This window comes from Kogia breviceps, chromosome 2 (genome assembly GCF_026419965.1).
Source record: "Kogia breviceps isolate mKogBre1 chromosome 2, mKogBre1 haplotype 1, whole genome shotgun sequence".
NCBI classification, from domain to species: Eukaryota; Metazoa; Chordata; class Mammalia; order Artiodactyla; family Physeteridae; genus Kogia; species Kogia breviceps.
Genome location: NC_081311.1, coordinates 55268649 through 55285693, shown reverse-complemented (window position 1 = coordinate 55285693; position 17045 = coordinate 55268649). Strand labels below are relative to the sequence as shown.

The window sequence follows — 17045 nt, the reverse complement described above, 5'->3', positions numbered from 1 at the left end:
CTGACGCACACTGATGAACTGGATGGGGTGTGTCCTCCATGCCTGGGCCGGGCCAGGGATAGGGGCTGTCACGGGGCAGGATCGGTGAGAGGCGGCTGCAGGGCAACCAGGAAGGCTTCTCAGAGGCCATGGGTCACCTGGGGCACAGGGATGGTATGAGGAGGGCTGGGCACAGGTGTGCAGGGATTCCACGTGGCCCGAAAGCTGTAAGCACAGCGGAAAATCGGCAAGGTCATCACCCTTCTCAACCCTGGGTCTCTCCATCACCTGTCTCCCTCCCTGGTGGGACATCTTTCTTCATGAGGGTCCCGGAGGCAGTGGCACTTGCATTTAAGAGGTTTCTGAGAGCCCTGGTCTCATCTGTCTGTGTCTCCTGGCCTCCCGCAGTGCTTTGACTTGGAGTCGTACCTGCAGCTGAATTGCGAGAGAGGGACCTGGAGGTGTCCTGTGTGCAAGTGAGTGATGCCTACCTCAGCATAAACTACGTCACCCGGCTCCAGGAGGAGCTGTGGCCCTGCTCTGTGGGGTCCAGCCACTTCCACCTGCCCTAAACACAGATGAGAGAACCCAAGCACAGCAGAGGGGCTCAGATCATGGGGGCTGTGCACAGTCCCTTTGTATCAAGCGGTCACAAGGCTGCCCTCTCCTGTCGGTGCCCCCAAGTAGTAACCAGTGGCAGAGGGCTCGGGTCTCTTGGACACAGGTGGGGAGGAGTGGGCTGTGGCCTCACCCACTAGGGTCCAGGAGCAAAGGCCAAGCCCCCTTTCTCCTTTTGCAGTAAAACCGCTCTGCTCGAGGGCCTGGAGGTAGATCAGTACATGTGGGGCATCCTGAATGCCATCCAACAGTAAGTGGACCTCCCCACACTAGGGCAGGGGGTGGGGAGGAGGTGGGGGGGGGGTGCTGACCTGGGTTGCATGAGGTGAGTGTGTGATCACCCCTGATACCCTATCTCCCACTGGCCGGCAGACCATTTTCCCACATCCCTCACCTCTCTGCGAATTTAAGGGGTTCTGTACCTGGGGGCAAATGAAACTTTCCAGAAAGGACCAAGCTCAGCCAGAGCAGGAAGTTGACATGGCCGCGTCTCGGGTGGAGGCTTTGGGGCTGCTGCCCCATGCCCAGCCACTTGCTTTTCCTGGTCTCAGTCTCCCCATCTTTCAAAAGTTATAAAAATCCATCACACCTCTGTCCTGTGCAGAGTGGGGTGGGAATGGGGGCAGAGAGAGGCTGGACGAGGATATCGCAGTGTCTGTCCGAGCCGGAGGCCCTCGTGTCCAAAGCCTGGTACCCCAGAGCCTCAGCTCTGCCCCCTTGCTCACCGCAGCTCCGAGTTTGAAGAGGTCACCATTGACCCCACGTGCAGCTGGCGGCCAGTGCCCATCAAGTCGGACCTCCACATTAAGGATGACCCTGACGGCATCCCGTCCAAGCGGTTCAAGACCATGAGTCCCAGCCAGATGATCATGCCCAATGTCATGGAGATGATTGCAGCCCTGGGCCCCGGCCCGTCCCCCTATCCACTCCCGCCCCCTCCCGGGGGCACCAACTCCAACGACTACAGCAGCCAAGGTGGGTGATGGCCGACAAGGAGGGAGGGAGAAGCCCCAGCAGGGGCCCAGGATTTCTGGGGTGATGGTGGCAGGTGCAGGGAGGGTGTGGTGTGAAGAGGCAGAGGTGACGCACACCCCCAAAAAACAATACCACATCGCTGCAGTTGGGGGTACAGCGGCCCATGCAGTGCCATCCCCACCCACCCCCGCCCCCGTCCCTGTGGGTTGGCACCCAGCTGGGAAGGCATGAGTGAGGAGCTGCCCCCACAAGCCAGCCTCCCGCCTCTCGCACCCCCCAGCTGCCCAGCCTCCCTCCCGACTCCTGGATCTCTCTGGTCAGCAGCTGCCAAGCTTAGGGGCTTCAGAGCCTGTTTTGCTGGGGACACTAAGACCATACTCCTCCTGGAGCTCCTGGCCCTCCCGTGTTTCCCTCTGACATCTACGTATTGTCCCTATCCCTGCAACTCTCCCACCCTTCCAGAGACGGGATCCAGGGGCCTGGAGCCACCAGCCTTCAGCCACCAGGGTCACTGTAACTGCCCCCTCACTTCCTGCTGCCCAGAGCAAGCTGCACCGCACTGCCCTCAGTTTCCAGAAAGTACCCCCCCACCCCCCAAACACCGGGCATGGCAGCTCCCCGCAGAACCCCTGCTCTTAGGTTCCTGGGGCTCCTGGATGATTAAAGGCTCAGAGAGGTTAGCCTACCTAGCCAGAGTCCCACAGCATGCTTAGCGCCCCAGCTTTCCAGTGTGCTGATCCTCTGAGCTCTCACTGCAGCCACGTAGTAGAGGAAGTAGCGGCTTGGGAGGCCAGACAGCTGGCTCTGGGGGTGTCATCTTGAATCTGGCACAGCTTTCTTTGTGGCCTTGGCGGACTCCAACCTCCCCCTCTGGGCCTGGGTGGTCCCAGTGACGAAGGACAGGCTCATGGGGGCTGTGGGTGAGCAGGTCTGGGGGGCTCGCTCAGCAGATCCTGTGGAAAGTTCAGACTGAGGCCTCATTCCATGTTTCCCGCCTCAGGAACCCGATCACCCTTTCCTCCCACTCTAGCCCCGCTCGTGGCTGTACACCAGCACACGCCCTGGGGTGCTAAGGCCCGCAGGAGAAGGCTGCGTCGCTGCCCCGCTGTACGGCCCTGAGGTCTACAGCTGCAGGAGCCGACTCTAGCCTCGTAGGAGGATGGGCCTCGGTTCTTCCTTTACACTCTTGAGTTCCCTGGGGTGGCCGTCTTCCCTCGGGGTCACATCCCTCCCCATCTTGTTCCCTCCCCAGGCAGCAGCTACCAGGGCCATGGCAACTTTGACTTCCCCCACGGGAACCCCGGCGGGACGTCCATGAACGACTTCATGCACGGGCCCCCCCAGCTCTCCCACCCCCCGGACATGCCCAACAACATGGCCGCCCTTGAGAAGCCCCTCAGTCACCCCATGCAGGAGACTGTGAGTACCTCGTCCTCGCCGCTGACCCTCCACCTCCGCCGTGCCCCCAGCCTCAGTGTGGGGCTGACGGGGACAGAGGGCTCCCCTGGACCTTTCTGATGTTTGCCTAGTTCCCTGCCAGGCAAAGGGGAGGACTGAGAGTTGAGTCTCGGGACCCAGGAGGGCGTGGGAGGCCTGACTGAGGCTGGGTCATGGCCCATCAGTGTCCTTGGATTTGGCCGTTTCACCCAGGACATCAGATTCGCAGTTGGGGGAAAGCTTCAAGCTCTTACCTGCACCCACATTGCATGCATATGCACACATGCAGGTGCCTGCACACCCCCTACATAGAGGCCCACACCCCCCCATACACCTGGCACACACCCTGTGCACACACACACACAGCCCCATCCCCTTTCTCCCCGTCTTACACACACTGTTATGCTGACTTACTGTAGCTTCATCCAGCCATCTAGAATTTAGTCCCAGACCCAGGCACTTATTCCCCAGGGATCTGAATCTTCAGGCTGTCACCTCCTCCTGCAAAAAGAAACATTAGGATTCCTACTCATCCCAAGAGTATTCACTTCTCGTCCTGTTTCACACATTAACGTACACTGTATTGCTGAGAAAGCCCCTTCAGGGGAGGTGGCCCGTGCCGTCCAGAGGCCTTCCCTTCCTGTGGCACCGACAGCAGTGGTGGGAGGCCTGGCCGCCTCCCGAGTCCTTATCTAGGCAGCGATGGATGATTGCACTTGATCTAGCAGACGTTTTCTGAGCCTGGTCTCCCGGCTGTGCCTTGTACCACGTGTAAGCAAGACAGACACAGGCCTCAAGCTAATGGAGCAAAAGCTCTGGCAGTGCCTGGATGGAGGAGGAACAGTTGGGGTTTTGAGGAAACCGAGGCCCAAGGGCTGAAGACTGAGGCCTCAGTCATTCTTTCTGTCCCTGGTCTCTCATCTTAGCAGGAGGGGCAGTCACTGAGGGCCTGGCAGTGGGTCCTGGGCCACAGCAGCCAGAGAGAAGGGTCCAGGGGTCTCGCCAATGCCTGGCAGTGGAGTTGGGCCTACACCCGAAGGTGCCCTCCAAGCTCTCCCAGTCTCCGTCATGTGGCCTGGAAGGAAGGGGCCTCTGGATTGTACTGTGTTCCCCACAGCTGACATGGTGTTGGGGAACATCCAGCACTGGGCCAGGGACTATCCTGTATGCCAGAGCCACCAGTTCTCAGCAGCAGTGACTATTAACCAGAAGGACTCTACATGAGGGGCACTACAGCAGCTTTCCTGCAGGAACCCAGAATGCCAAGTTGGGAACAGCTGCTCTCGGCAGCCTTCAGACGTGTTTTTGCAAGTTACTTTCTGCCCCACAGGGCTTCCAGTTTCTGGGGGCGTCTCTTCTGGCCCCCTTCCCCAGCCCTGCTCCCCAGGACGTCAGCCTTCCATGTCCAGGAATCACCCAGATCACATCCTTGCTCCACATTGACCTGGCACCTTCTGAATCCTCACAGTCCCCAGCACTGGAAGATGGCAGCGGGGGCACTGTGTGCTTTCTGCATCCAGCAAGGCATTTTCCTGCCTTGTCAGCCCTGCCACCAGGGTCCTCGCAGAGGGACTTAAGCCCTTGAGTTGGCTTCACAGCCCCCCCAGGAAGCTTTTCAGATATGCACTGTCCTTGTCCATTTCTGGGCTTTTGTTATTTGGGAACTGGACCCAGAGGTACAGCTGTGCAAGGTGGTGTGGTGCAGTCACAGGTCAACAACCCACCTGCCCAACCAGAGCAGCCTGACCCGGCTGATCACGAGGCCAGGAAGGATTCCCAGGCGCACAGACTGGTGGGAGGGCTCCAAGCAGGTGCTGGCTCACCCAGGGCTCTCCCGTGCCAGGTGGGAGGTTGAAAGGTGTGTCAGCAGGTCCCAGAGAGCACTTGCCCCTCCAGGTTCTGAGATAATCCAGCAAGATGTCAGGGACGAGGGCCTTAGTTGTGTCAGCAGATCTGGGGACTGTCTGTCTGGGACTGGGCTGCTCCAGGAGTGTGGAGCCCCTCCCTGCCCCCCACTTCCCAGAATGGTCACTATGGAGCATCACAGGCTGGCCTCGCCGACAGCTGTGAGGGCTGTGTCTTTCCCGCCCCTCCTGGTTCTTCTTTGTGTACATCCCACACGGGGTTCCCCCAGGGTCAGCAGCCTTCATGTCACATGGTCATCTCTCATTCTCAAGGCCCGGGCTGGAGGGGCACTGTGCTGCAGAGGGCCCCCTGGACCGTGGGCAGGGGCCAGCCCACAGCAAGGCTTGGGGAGCAGCTTTTAGGAGAAACAGGAAGAGGAACTGGTGTCTGGAAAAGATCAGGGATGGTGTCACTGCCGTTTGCAAACCCACGAAAGAAGTGTCAGTGTTTCTGTGTGGCCCAGAAGACAGGGCTGGGAGGAGGGTACTGACCAAGGAGACATTTGATCACCTGGCTGCCCATTCCAAGTGAGAGGCCTGGCCAGTCAGTGAGCTCCCTTCACTCACAGAGTGTGAGGGGGGCCCGGGGGCCGTTGGGGATGCCGGGGGTGGGGGCCTGGACTTAGACTTGGCCTTTCACTCCGAGACCTGAACTCTGAAAGGCAGGGATGCTTGAGGCAGCAAACAGACCAACAGGGGAAGTTTAAGTCTCACCCACTCGTGTCCCCTGCCCACCCATAGCCCCGACGGTTCAGTACACGCACAGGGGCACGGGGAGGGTGGGCACCTAGGTTATCTATGAGAGAAGCACGCCTGTTGCTGCCTAGGTGGGTGGCCAGCAGGAAGGTCTGGCAGGACTCAGAAGCCCAGGTCGCCTCCTTTACCTTGGGCACAGCTCCATCCTACCCCGGGACAGCAGGCAGAGCTTACACCGAGGCCCCACTGCCCCCGGAGCCGGCGTGCCTCGTGTCGCCCCCAGGCCAGGGCCCGCGTGGAGGCGCAGACCCCCATGAGCTGCACGCCTGCCCCATGCTGTCGTCCGTGTCTGCTCCCCACCACCCCGGCTCGGGCCTGCACCACGCCGCCAGCAGCACTCCCGCCCGCCTCCCTGTTCCCCAGAAACATGCCCATTTCGCTTCTCCATCCTGCCCTTGCTGTTGTTCATTGTGCTGGTGTCCGGGCTAGGGAGACAGAGGGGCTCCCAGGGGCCTGGGTCCCGATCTCAGTGTCTCTGCTAGTCTCAGAGCCCCTGGCCGCCTCCCTCCCTACCCCACATGGCTTCAGCCTCCCTGACTGGCGTTTCTGGGGGGAGGATTTTTTTTGTTTGTTTGTTTGTTTGTTTCTCTGCAGAAAAAAAAAAAAAAAAGCATTCAGCTTTGTAGAGGGGTGGCTTTGTTTTGGGGGTTTTGTTATTTTCCTGGTTTTGTTTGGTTTTCATTTCTCCAGGCATCTCGTCGCTGTACCTCGTCACCTCACCTTTCTTTTTTCCTGCTCTCTCCTCCTCCACAGATGCCACACGCTGGCAGTTCTGACCAGCCCCATCCCTCCATGCAACAAGGTTTGCACGTCCCACACCCCAGCAGCCAGTCAGGGCCTCCATTACATCACAGTGGGGCTCCTCCTCCTTCCCAGCCTCCCCGGCAACCGCCACAGGCCGCTCCCGGCAACCATCCACACAGTGACCTGACCTTTAACCCCTCCTCAGCCTTAGAGGGTCAGGCCGGAGCGCAGGGAGCGTCCGACATGCCGGAGCCTTCGCTGGATGTAAGTTGGGGTCACCACGTGTCTTGGCCTGGGGCCGGGACTGCCCGAGAGCAGGGGCGGGTGTTGAGGGCCCGAGGCCCGGGGTGGAGGAGCGGGTGGGCGGGCAGAGGGTGGGCCCCAGCCATCCTGCCTCCCCTGTGGCTCCAGCACCCGGGAACCCCACAGTGGGCAAGCCTCAGCGAGGGTGCCACACCCCTTGCCCCACCCTGCTGGCCCCGCCCCCATCCCCTTGGCCACAGTCCTGCTGCCCGGCCCTGCCCTACCTCCCCCAGGCCCTCACAGAGTCCCTCTGGGCCGGTCCCGGAGGCAGCACAGGAGGGCCCACCCCCCCTTCTTCCCACCTCCCGTTCCCCGACATCGGCTTGCCATCGCTGCATCTGCCTCTCTCTGGTCCAGGGCAGGGGAGGGGCTGGAGGGACAGGTCCCTCTGTCTGTCTCGCTGGTGTGTGTCTCCAGTTTCTAGTCTGTGTGTTGTCCATGCCCTGTGCTTTTGCTCACTCCATCGCTCACTCTGAGACGCCCCCACGTGGGGTGAGATCAGCCTCGGGTCACACTTGGGGGGTGGAGCCGGTGGGGGTGGGTCGTGTGACCGAGGCAGAAGCCGGCAGCTGAGATTCAGGGATCACCCGCCTTGAGAACTGAATGGTCTGGAAGGTAGGCAAGGGGGAACTGAATGATGGGTGCTGGGCAGCTGGGCAGGCTGCCAGCGAGGGACACCGCCCTTGCCCCTCCCACCCCTCGCCCCCAGGCTCTAGATTCCCAGAGAGGAGGCCTGCCCTCTCCTTGGTCGCTCCTGTCCTTCACGTCCCAGCCCCAGCAAGAGTCACCCTTGGCCCCAGCAAGAGTCTTTGGTGAACGGGATTCACTCAGCTTTTGGGGCCATCTTGGATTCTTGCCCGACTCTCCTTCCCAGACCAGGCCAGGGCAGGTGCTTTTAGATTGATGAGGGGCCCCTGTGTGACCGAAAGAGTCCAAGGACCTCACAGGAGAGGGTAGGGATGGTCTGTAGCCTCTTCCCGGAGTCTACAGGGAAGAGCAGTGCTGCCAGCTAGCCGTGGGCTCAGCAAGGAGCCGGGAGCTCTTAGGGGAGGTGTGGGGTGCTGGGAGCCGCAGAGACCAGCCAGCCTTACATGCAAAGCCACATGGCTTCTCCTGGGAGGCCTGAGTGACCCTCAGCCCCTTGTGGCAGGGTCTAAGGAACACTGCGTGAGGAGCCTTCCCAGCTGGTGGGCTCAGAGTTCCACTCTTCCAGACTTGAAATAAGCACGGGTGTGCCCCAGACTAGCACGGTGGCCTGGATCCATCTGGGGACCACCGGCACTGTTAGTTTCCCCTGTTTGGACCAGGACCCCAGGAGGCAGGTAGAGGGCAAGCGAACAGGCCTGAGGGTGCCCTGCTTCCTCGCGCTGGGCCAGCCCCGGCCTTTGGCCGACACCTCATCTGAGTTTCTGTACTTCTTTTCCAGCTCCTTCCAGAACTCACAAACCCTGATGAGCTCCTCTCGTACCTGGATCCCCCCGACCTGCCGAGCAATAGTAATGATGACCTCCTGTCTCTCTTTGAGAACAACTGAAGCCCACCCCTCCGTCGGGGCCACCCCTCCCCACACGGCCTCCTTCCCCATCTGCCCCCCACACTTTCCCGCCGGGAGCCCGTGCCCTCGGACCGCCCCTGCTGCAGCCTTCAGAGCCTAGGGGCGGGAGGGTGCACTGTGAAGGCGGTGCAGGTCTGGAGCCCACGCCCAGAGCAGGCCCCAAAGATGACCCTCGAGACAGGGCGCTGGCCCGGGCAGGGGGCACACACTGATGGCGGCTTCCAGATGACCCTCCAGTGCCCCCCAGTTTCTTCCAGTTTCTGAACTGTAACCCGGCCTCCCTGCTTCCTGGCCCAGAGCCACCTCCACATGACTGTGAACCTGAGGGAGGGGCCCCGTATCCCAGCGGCCCCAAGCCTTGGAGGGGCAGCAGTGGTTGGTGGCAGTGAGAACGGCCCGCCCACCACCACTGCCACTCACCACAGAAAAGCACAAACCTCTGGGAAAGAGAACTCTCAGGGGCCAAGGTTATCGCTTTGACCCCAGACCTCTAAGCCAGGTTACCCTGTAAACACTCTCGGAGAGCAGAGAAAAAAAGACAAAGAGTCTGTGTTTGGGAGAGGGTGAGCATTCCTGCTTGGGGACCGGTGGAAAAGGGAGTGAAGGCCTCCTCAGAGCCAGGATGGCTCCACAACCTCTGACTCAGGCCAGGGCCCAGCCTTGTGGGGGGCTAGAGAGAGAAAGAATCCAGCTGAAATTATTGTGCCCTTAATTGGGGAAGGGGGGAGTGCTGCCAGCCGGATTTGGAGTCCAACAGAAATGGCCAACTTACAACTTTGCTCCAAGCCACCCCCTGTTCTTAAACGACAGCATCTTAAAGCTGCGAAGTCATCTGGGGGAAAGGAACACCGGACTTGGACAGCAAGCGACCCATTTCTCTCCATGCGTCCTGTTTTCTTCCTCTGCTCCCCCCTCGCCCACCTCTCCAAGACTGTTACGTGGGACACCCACTTCCCTCTGTCCCAGTGCCCCTATGTCTACCCAGACGGCAAGGTGAGTGGTGGAAAGTCAGGGGATGCAGGGGCTCAGCAGCAGGAACCCCGGGCATCACTCTCTCTCCGGCTTCTCTGTCTGGCCTGTTCCTGGGCTCGAGGCTGCCCCCGGCTCCAGCCCAGTCTGTCGCCGCGTGTGCCAGGATGTGCCCTCGAGCGTCGCGTGGTGTTTCTGTGGCTGTCTCAGACCCCGCGCTTGGCTGCCAGCCTCTCCTTCACTCCATGTCCCTCTGGCCTCGAAAGCTCACCCCACACTCCTGCTCCAGCAGAAGCAGCCTCTGGTTTTCCCTCCACGCTTCGCTCCATCCGGCTAACTGCTTGCTCTCGGAGCCTCCTGGGTAGCTTCTTGTGAGTCCATTTTGTTTCAGGCTCCCTTGTGCTCCCCGAGCCGCATGGCCGGTGATGCTGGGCCGTTGGGTCACTTGGGTCCCCTCTGTAAATTCATCGCGCCCCTCCCCTGCTGCTGCCCGAGGCCCTCACGTGCTCCCCCGTCCACTGTCTGTGTTCTCAGTCTCCGTCTCCCTCTCTGTTGGGGGTTGGGGGCACACCCCCAGCACTCCTCTGGATGTGACCGGAACGTTGGCCCCAGCTGTTGACTTCCAGTCGCTTTACCAGACGGCCCGGCACAAGGTTTTCTGTAGGAAAGCTGCCATCGTCCCGTCCCCACCCCTTTTCCTTTGTCCTGTTGTCAGAGGTTTTTTCAAACAGCGTGGTGTTCCGTATACAAATCAATTATTTTAAGAATTGCTTTTGTAAATATCTTTGTGAATATTTTAGTATTGTCTTTGATAATATTCAACATTTTCATGACCTGGTTATAGCCTTTGCTGGTGTTTTTAAAATACCTTGACTCAACGACAAAGACCGAGTCCCTTTTTTAAGAAAAACAACAAACAAAAACAAAAAAGCAACCAGGGCCATTTGTACAGAAGAAGGGACTAAGGGCATGGGTGGCTGTACAGTGAGTTGGAAGACCAGGCCAGCCGCCGTTTGGAGCCATCCCCAGTTGGCTGGTGGGGACAAGACGATGCCAGGTAGCATGTGGCCGTCTCTGCCTAGTGGCCAGTAGCCCCAGCTGTGTCAGGCCATCTGGGAATGTTCTGCCCCAGACAGATTTACAGATGCCTTCCTTAGAAGTTCCCACTTCCTGCCGTGCAACTTTTTCTCAGAAAGGCCTGCGGTCCGTTCTGGTTGTTATTGGGGTGTCCCCCTCTGCTCACTGACCTATCCACAGCTTTCTAGCACAGAGGGTCGATCTGTTCCCCACAGCCCAGGCTCCAGGCACCCGCCTCAACCATCTCTGAGGAAGCCATGGGCTCGGCACCTGAGGCAGGTTTCCTGGGTCCCCTCCCAAGCGAGCCTCCACCAGCAAGTTCAGCAAAGAGCTTTCCAGAACCGTGGTGCCTGCAGCCCGCGCTCTGGGCGTGTACTCTTCCAGAGCGGTTTTGGAGCCAGGTTCGGGGGGTGGGGGGAGGCATCAAGGCATCCGGGGCTGTAGCGAGCCCCAGTTGGTGACACATTCAGGTGATGACAGCCTCTCCAGCAGGGGCGGTTCTGAACTCTGGGGAGATGCTTCCCTGATCCTTTCGGATGACTACTTGGAGCCATAAGTAACCTCAGCAAAAAACAATGCCTCAGCAAAGCCACTTCTCCATGACGAGAATCCACCCAGCCCATAGGCATGTTTCTGTCTCCACTCCACAGAATGGACAGGGCGCTGGCGGGCAGGTGGGAAGGCCCAAGTACAAGCAATCACCCCCATCTTCTTGGTTTGAAGCTTTACCCATGTATCATGTTCCTGTAGCCATTTTTATTTTTTAAGAAACTTCTAATACTTTCTCCGTAACGGAAGCCCTGAACCCCCAGAGAGCTACACGTCTGCTCCCTCGGCCTGACCCATCCAGACAGGGCGACGTGGGCAGCAGCCACTCAAGGGACGTGTGTACATATGTAAATGAGAAATAGAGACATGTTAACAGATGCATTCATTTCCCTCGGAATGTGTATTGTTTTTATTTTCCGGAACAAAACAAAACAAAAAAAGGCTTGGAACTCCATCTTCACGTGGAAAAACTAGATCCTGTCTGTTAGCGTCTGTGAGGTCTCTCTCCGCATCTGTCTCACTCATGTAATATACTCTGACTCTGTGTAGAAAGGAGTTTTTTTTGTTCCGTTTTGTTTTTATTCTACCTACATGTACTATTTAGCTTCAGTGTACTAGTCCTGCCACCTGTGTATTTTTAGGGTGCTATGGAAATAATGAAAAGAAACGGGGATTTCAGAAGAAAATTGTAACCAAATTCATACTTTGTATAATTTTTGATATCATGATCGCAGGTGATTTCACACATACACACACATGAACACACCCACCGTGCAGCCTGAAGTAACTTCCACTGCGACCGTCATCGTCTCTGTACATCTCTGTACAATGCAATCATTTCATACTTTAAACTGGTCAGAAAACTAATTGTGATTTCTAGTCTTGCAAAGCTGTATGTAGTTAGATGATGTGACAACCTCTAATATTTATCTAATAAATATGTATTCAGATGAAACCTGTATATTAGGTGTTCATGTGGTTCTTTTGTATTTAAAGATCAAATTATTTGACTATTGCTAGACATTTCTATACTCTGTTGTAACACTGAGGTATCTCATTTGCCCATGTTAATTTTTTTCTAAATAAATGGACGAAAACGAAGGTTCGGCCAATTAGCGATTTTGTGAATGTTAAGGAGCGGTTTGGGTGTTTTCTGGTTTTGCTTTTCAGCACCACCCCTGCCCGATCACCCTGCAAAACAAAACAAACAAAACAAAAACTATGCAGCCAGGTGCTTCGGGTGTTAAGATCGAGGAGCCCCTGACACGGGGGTCCCTGGAAGTGGCCCTGGAACCTGGCTCGGGTGAACGTTCAGAGCCCAGTGTCCTCGCCTCCTGGTGGACCCCGTCTCCAGCAGGCCCTGGTCCTGGGGAGGGGGCCCTGAATGTGCCAGGCCCTATATGGGGTGCTGGAGACTCAGACCCAGTGTGAGTCGGGGAGGGTGTACAATGCTGGTAGGGCTCAGATGGCGAGCCCTTGTGGATTCTCTGGGCTTAGAAACAGGTACCTTGTCAAATTAATACAGACGCTTTCCTGTTGGCCACATCTCTCTGGCCACCCCACTTCTCAGCACCCCTGCCGCCCTCCCCTTGAAGGGGACCTTGGGTCTCCTCTTGCCCATGACTGCAATTTACATAGGTTACTTTGCTACAGCCCCTGACCAGGCTCTGGTTCTAACTGTCCTTACAGCCTCAGGCACACAAACGACTGCCCTTCCTTGTCTCCTCCTGAACTTTGGGGAAGTGAATATGATTCTCAGGGCCCAGCAGCCAACCACCGTCCCCCCTTTACTCAGCTCTGGCCTCGGGCCATAGGACAGAAGCAAATGTGGCTGTCGTAGCCTTCCCTCCGCAGAGACTGGGTGAGGACAAGTCCAAAGAAGGCAGTGGGGTCTGGCAGGCACCCCCAAATATATCCCCTGGAATATGTTTGTGTGGCGGGAGGAGTGTGTGTCAGGAGCGAGTGAGTGTCTGCATGTGAGCAGGTGTGTGTGCTGGGAGGAGCGGGGTGTCATCAGCCACGGGACGGCCCATGGAGAATAGGGGGCCTTCTCTGGGGTGGCCAGTTTCTCTTCTTGGGGGGAGATGGAGGGGAGAAGGAGGATTTACATTAAAAATGGAATCTCGTGGCCACTGCCTTCTGCCAGCAAGAGGTGTTTTCTCTGAGAACAGACACTCCTAGAAGAGGGGTGAGTAGCATCAATGACAGCTTCCCAAAGGGACTCCCCAGCTCCCCACTGCCTTGGAGCAATGCTTCCCTGTGGCCTCACTGAGTGGCCAATGAAATCAGTTTGGTGGGTTGTGACCAGCACTTTTAAAAGAAATAGATGAGAATAAAGTAGAAAACATCAAGAGCGCCCTACAAAGTAAGGGTGAGGATTGTATCGTGAAACTTTTGTTGCAGTTGTGTGTGTGTGTCTGCTGAATCATGATGTAAAATTAATTCTTACTTGTGCGTTGTGGTTAAAAACAAAAAGCTTGAATGCCATTGCCTTAAAGGCAGGAAGCGGGCAGGGGGTGGGGAGGGAGAGGCAGGGCCGTATCTCCCCTAAATTCACGATAAAATGCAAACCTTCCTGCTATTCTAGCTTCAGAACCTGAAGCCAGGGATACAGCTGAATACAGGCCAGTGACCGCCTAGCAAGGCTGCGTGGAGACCCGCCCACCCCATCCCACTAACTCCTCCTGAGACCAGCTCCTTCCTTCTGTGGGCCTAGAATGAGAAAAGCCCGTAGGAAAAACCCAGCAAGGGCCTGGCTCAAGGCGGCTTGGAGCTCAGCCTCCTGCCACTGACCCCTCCGCCCTCCGCTGCCCTCGCTCCCTCCCTCCCCTCACTCGGACCATGCAGCACATGCCCCAGCCCATGGGTCTTGGGTTTCCATTCTTCCCAACCCACCCTGCAAAGCCCTCACCCTGAATCCAATGACTGTCCCGCCACAAAAGGCCATAGGATGCTGGCAGGGAAAGTTATGCAGCCTACAGGTGGCTGCCAGGGCAAATTAGGGTCTCCAGCCTCACTGAGACCTCAGGGTGGCGTGTCTCCACCTGTCCACCCATTTCCCTCTTCCTCTGTTCCAGCGCCCTGCTCCACCATGCCCACCTTGCTCTAAGCAGGCTACCCCCCCATCACACAGAACCCCACTAACTTTCCCCCGCCCACAAACCTATCTCCATCCTTGCCCTAGCCTTATCTTCTTCCGCCCAGGCCCAGAGGATGTGATGTTCCTTCCCCAGTCAGGGACAGCCCTTCCCCAGCCCCTGACACCATCACCTCCTTCTCTTCTGGGAGGGATTTCAGCCCCTTCCTTTTACCCTCCCCCACCCCCTTCCGCAGGCCTGGAGCTTTGGGCCTCGGTCTAAGAGCCGCATCCACACCCTTTGTTGTCCAGCCTCTCTCTGCTCCTTCTTATGGAGACCGCTCCGTCTTTCCTTGATCGCCCATCATCCTTGACACCCTGCAGCCCACGTCTCTGAAGTTCTCTGAAATTTCTCTTGCAAGCTCACCTACGACCCCTTGGTTTTTCAAGTCCGTGCCGCTTTTGGAGACTGGACCTCACAGCTGCCTTTGACTGTTGCCAGTTCTGCCTTGAAACCTCCTTCTCTTGGGTTCCATGACCACCCCCTCTTCTGGGTGGTCAGTGCTCCTGAAGTCCCCCTGACCGTGCCTTTTTAATCATCTTCATGGGTTCCATAGTCACTAGGTACAGTGGAGGTCCGTCAGGCTCTCCTCTGGCTGGTGACCATCTCTCCACTGCTGAGGGTGTTGGCTGCCAGCAGCTCACTTCTCTTCACCAGACAATTGTCCTCAGCAGACAGGGACCTCCTTGCCTAGGACGTCACCCACTGCTGCCCCCACACATGCACCCCTGTCGAGGGTTCCACAGCCAAAGACTGATTGTTAAAAGCCACCAGATGACAGCCTCTTTACTGCAGTGTGGGTAGCGTTCCCTGTGGATCGGGTCAGGGCTGGACTTCACCTGAGGCCAGATGCTTACCCTACCCTTTTCCCCCTTCTCTTCACCCTCACTGTCTCCTTTGTAGGTTTCTCCTGAGAGCACTCCCTCAGTAAATCACAGGAATCTGAAGGCCCATCTCAGGCTCTGCTCCTAGGGAACCAGACTAAGATAGTGGGTGCCAGGTGGGGGCCTGGGAGGCAGCCTCTGAGAATAAGATGCTGGAGGTGGGTCACTGACCAGACGTGAATGAGGTGTCATCACTGGTGACAGTCGCAGGCATGGGGTAGCCGTGCATCTGCTATGATCTTCACCTGCAGTGACCTGGGATGGCACGTGGGTCAGGGGGCTGTGCCAGCTGATGCAACGTCTCTGGCATTTGAGAGGTGGGAAGAAAGAATAACTGTTAGGACTGTACAACTGAATGACTATTGCCAAGTGTCACTGATTCATTGAAAAAAGGAAATGACAGTCCCAGATCTCTTCATCAGCCATTCAAAACAAAGTGTGAGTGGGAATTCCCTGGCAGTACAGTGGTCAGGACTCCGGACTTCCACTGCAGGGGGCACAGGTTCGATCCCTGGCTGGGGAACTAAGATCCCGCAAGCCACATGGCAAGGGCAAAAAAAGAAAAACAAAACCCAAAGTGTGAGAGTCCAAGGAAACCTCTTGGCAAGAAGCACTGAGCTTATCTTCTGCAGCTGGAGGCCAGAAAGAGCAAGATGAGGCAAGGGCTTCATCATAGGCAGAAACTCAGAAAGGCTGGATGCTCCATCAAGGCCGTTCTCCTGTACCAAAGTCGGGTCCCTTGTAGGGAAGAAGTGAGACCCCAAGACTCGAGATGCTGTGGTGCCCCAACGCCTCCCCTTGTCAGGTATCTATTGCCTCATGGGGGGCTTATAATAACCAGCTGGCAGACAAGGACGATTCCTGAGCATGGTTCACAGATGAGGCCGCTTGGTATGTGGGTGCAAACCACGTGTGGATGGAGCCTGCACTACAGCCCCACTCAAGGGGCTGAAAGACTCCCGTGAGAGGGCATTCTTCCAGTGGGAAGAGATTTGGACAGTGAGCTGGTCTTCTATTCTGCACGGAGAGAGAAGTCACTGAGAAAAGATGTACACGTGCTCGTGGGCAGGGGCAAATAGCTTAGCCAGCTTGTCAGAGGCTTGGAAAGAGCAAGAATGGCCTATCTGGGATGGGAGGACTGGGAAAGAGGCATGTGGTTAGACCTCTGGGAGTGGGCAAAACGTGAGGATCCACGCAGCACATTTTAACAGATGCCAGGGAGTGTCCAGTGCAGAAGAGGCACCAAACAACCAAGGAGGCAGGGTGACTTGGCCAGTCTCTGTCCCCACCCCTTGCTCTCCATCTCATGATTACACAATATGGGCCTCCAGGGAGCGCCATGGAGAACAGAGTATCAGCGAGACAGAGATCAAGTTAGATATGAGTTAGATATGAGCCCACAACTTGGGCTCCCTGTCACCAGGGATGATCTAGCTACTGCCACAGCTGAATGTCCAACCTGTCACCCACAGAGACCAAAGCTGAGCCCCTGATACAATAACATCCCACGAGGAGACCATCCAGCCACCCGGTGCAAGTTTACTACATAGGACCCCTTCTATCATGTGGAGGGCAGTGATTTGCCTTGACCCGAATTGATACATCTTCTGGGTATGGGTTTGCCTCTCCGTCCTATGGAACCTGAGGCCAGCACCCTTACCTGAGGGCTCACAGAGTGTCTGATTCACTGTCATGGGCTCTCATGCAATATCGTCGCGGAACAGAGGTCCAAATTGCAGAAAATGTTGTGTGGCCATGGGTCCATAATCCTAGGTTCCGCACCACGCAAAGGCTGCAGACCTGAGAGATGGTAGAATGACCTCATAAAGATGCAGCTGAGGTACCAGCTTGGAGATGACACCCTGTGAGGATTGGATGCTATCCTTCGGGTCGCACTATATATCCCAAACCAATGACAACTCTTGTCTGTCAATAGGCACGTGAGATCAACTTAACCTGAGAGGCAGGTGGGTCTCAGCAGTGCAGGGACTGTAGAAAACACTGTGGTGTTCTGCCCACGTCCCTCTTCAGAGTCGAGGCGCCCACCCCCGGCTGCCATGAATTTGGGCTCTCAGCCTACATCCCCCCCTTTCTCTAGAAAAGGGGTGGTCCTGAGGTGACAAGAGCTGCCTCATCTGGGAACTTACACCCCTTAGGG

At 57.0% G+C, this 17045-nt stretch overlaps 1 protein-coding gene across 6 annotated transcripts in view; it reads left to right on the top strand.

The window, feature by feature from the left end:
* The window catches only part of ZMIZ1 (zinc finger MIZ-type containing 1), a 166964-nt gene extending 155137 nt beyond the window's left edge, over positions 1-11827 (top strand). For 4 of the 6 annotated variants that reach the window (XM_059054273.2, XM_059054272.2, XM_067025266.1 and 1 more), the window contains 6 exons: positions 388-455; positions 779-847; positions 1328-1572; positions 2825-2991; positions 6423-6677; positions 8143-11827. In XM_059054273.2, coding sequence (XP_058910256.1) covers positions 388-455; positions 779-847; positions 1328-1572; positions 2825-2991; positions 6423-6677; positions 8143-8250 — 912 coding nt within the window. In that variant the 3' untranslated portion in view covers positions 8251-11827. The remainder of the gene's footprint in view (positions 1-387; positions 456-778; positions 848-1327; positions 1573-2824; positions 2992-6422; positions 6678-8142) is intronic. The other 2 variants (XM_059054274.2, XM_067025268.1) reach the window with 1 other exon arrangement.
* Positions 11828-17045: the final 5218 nt, after the last annotated feature.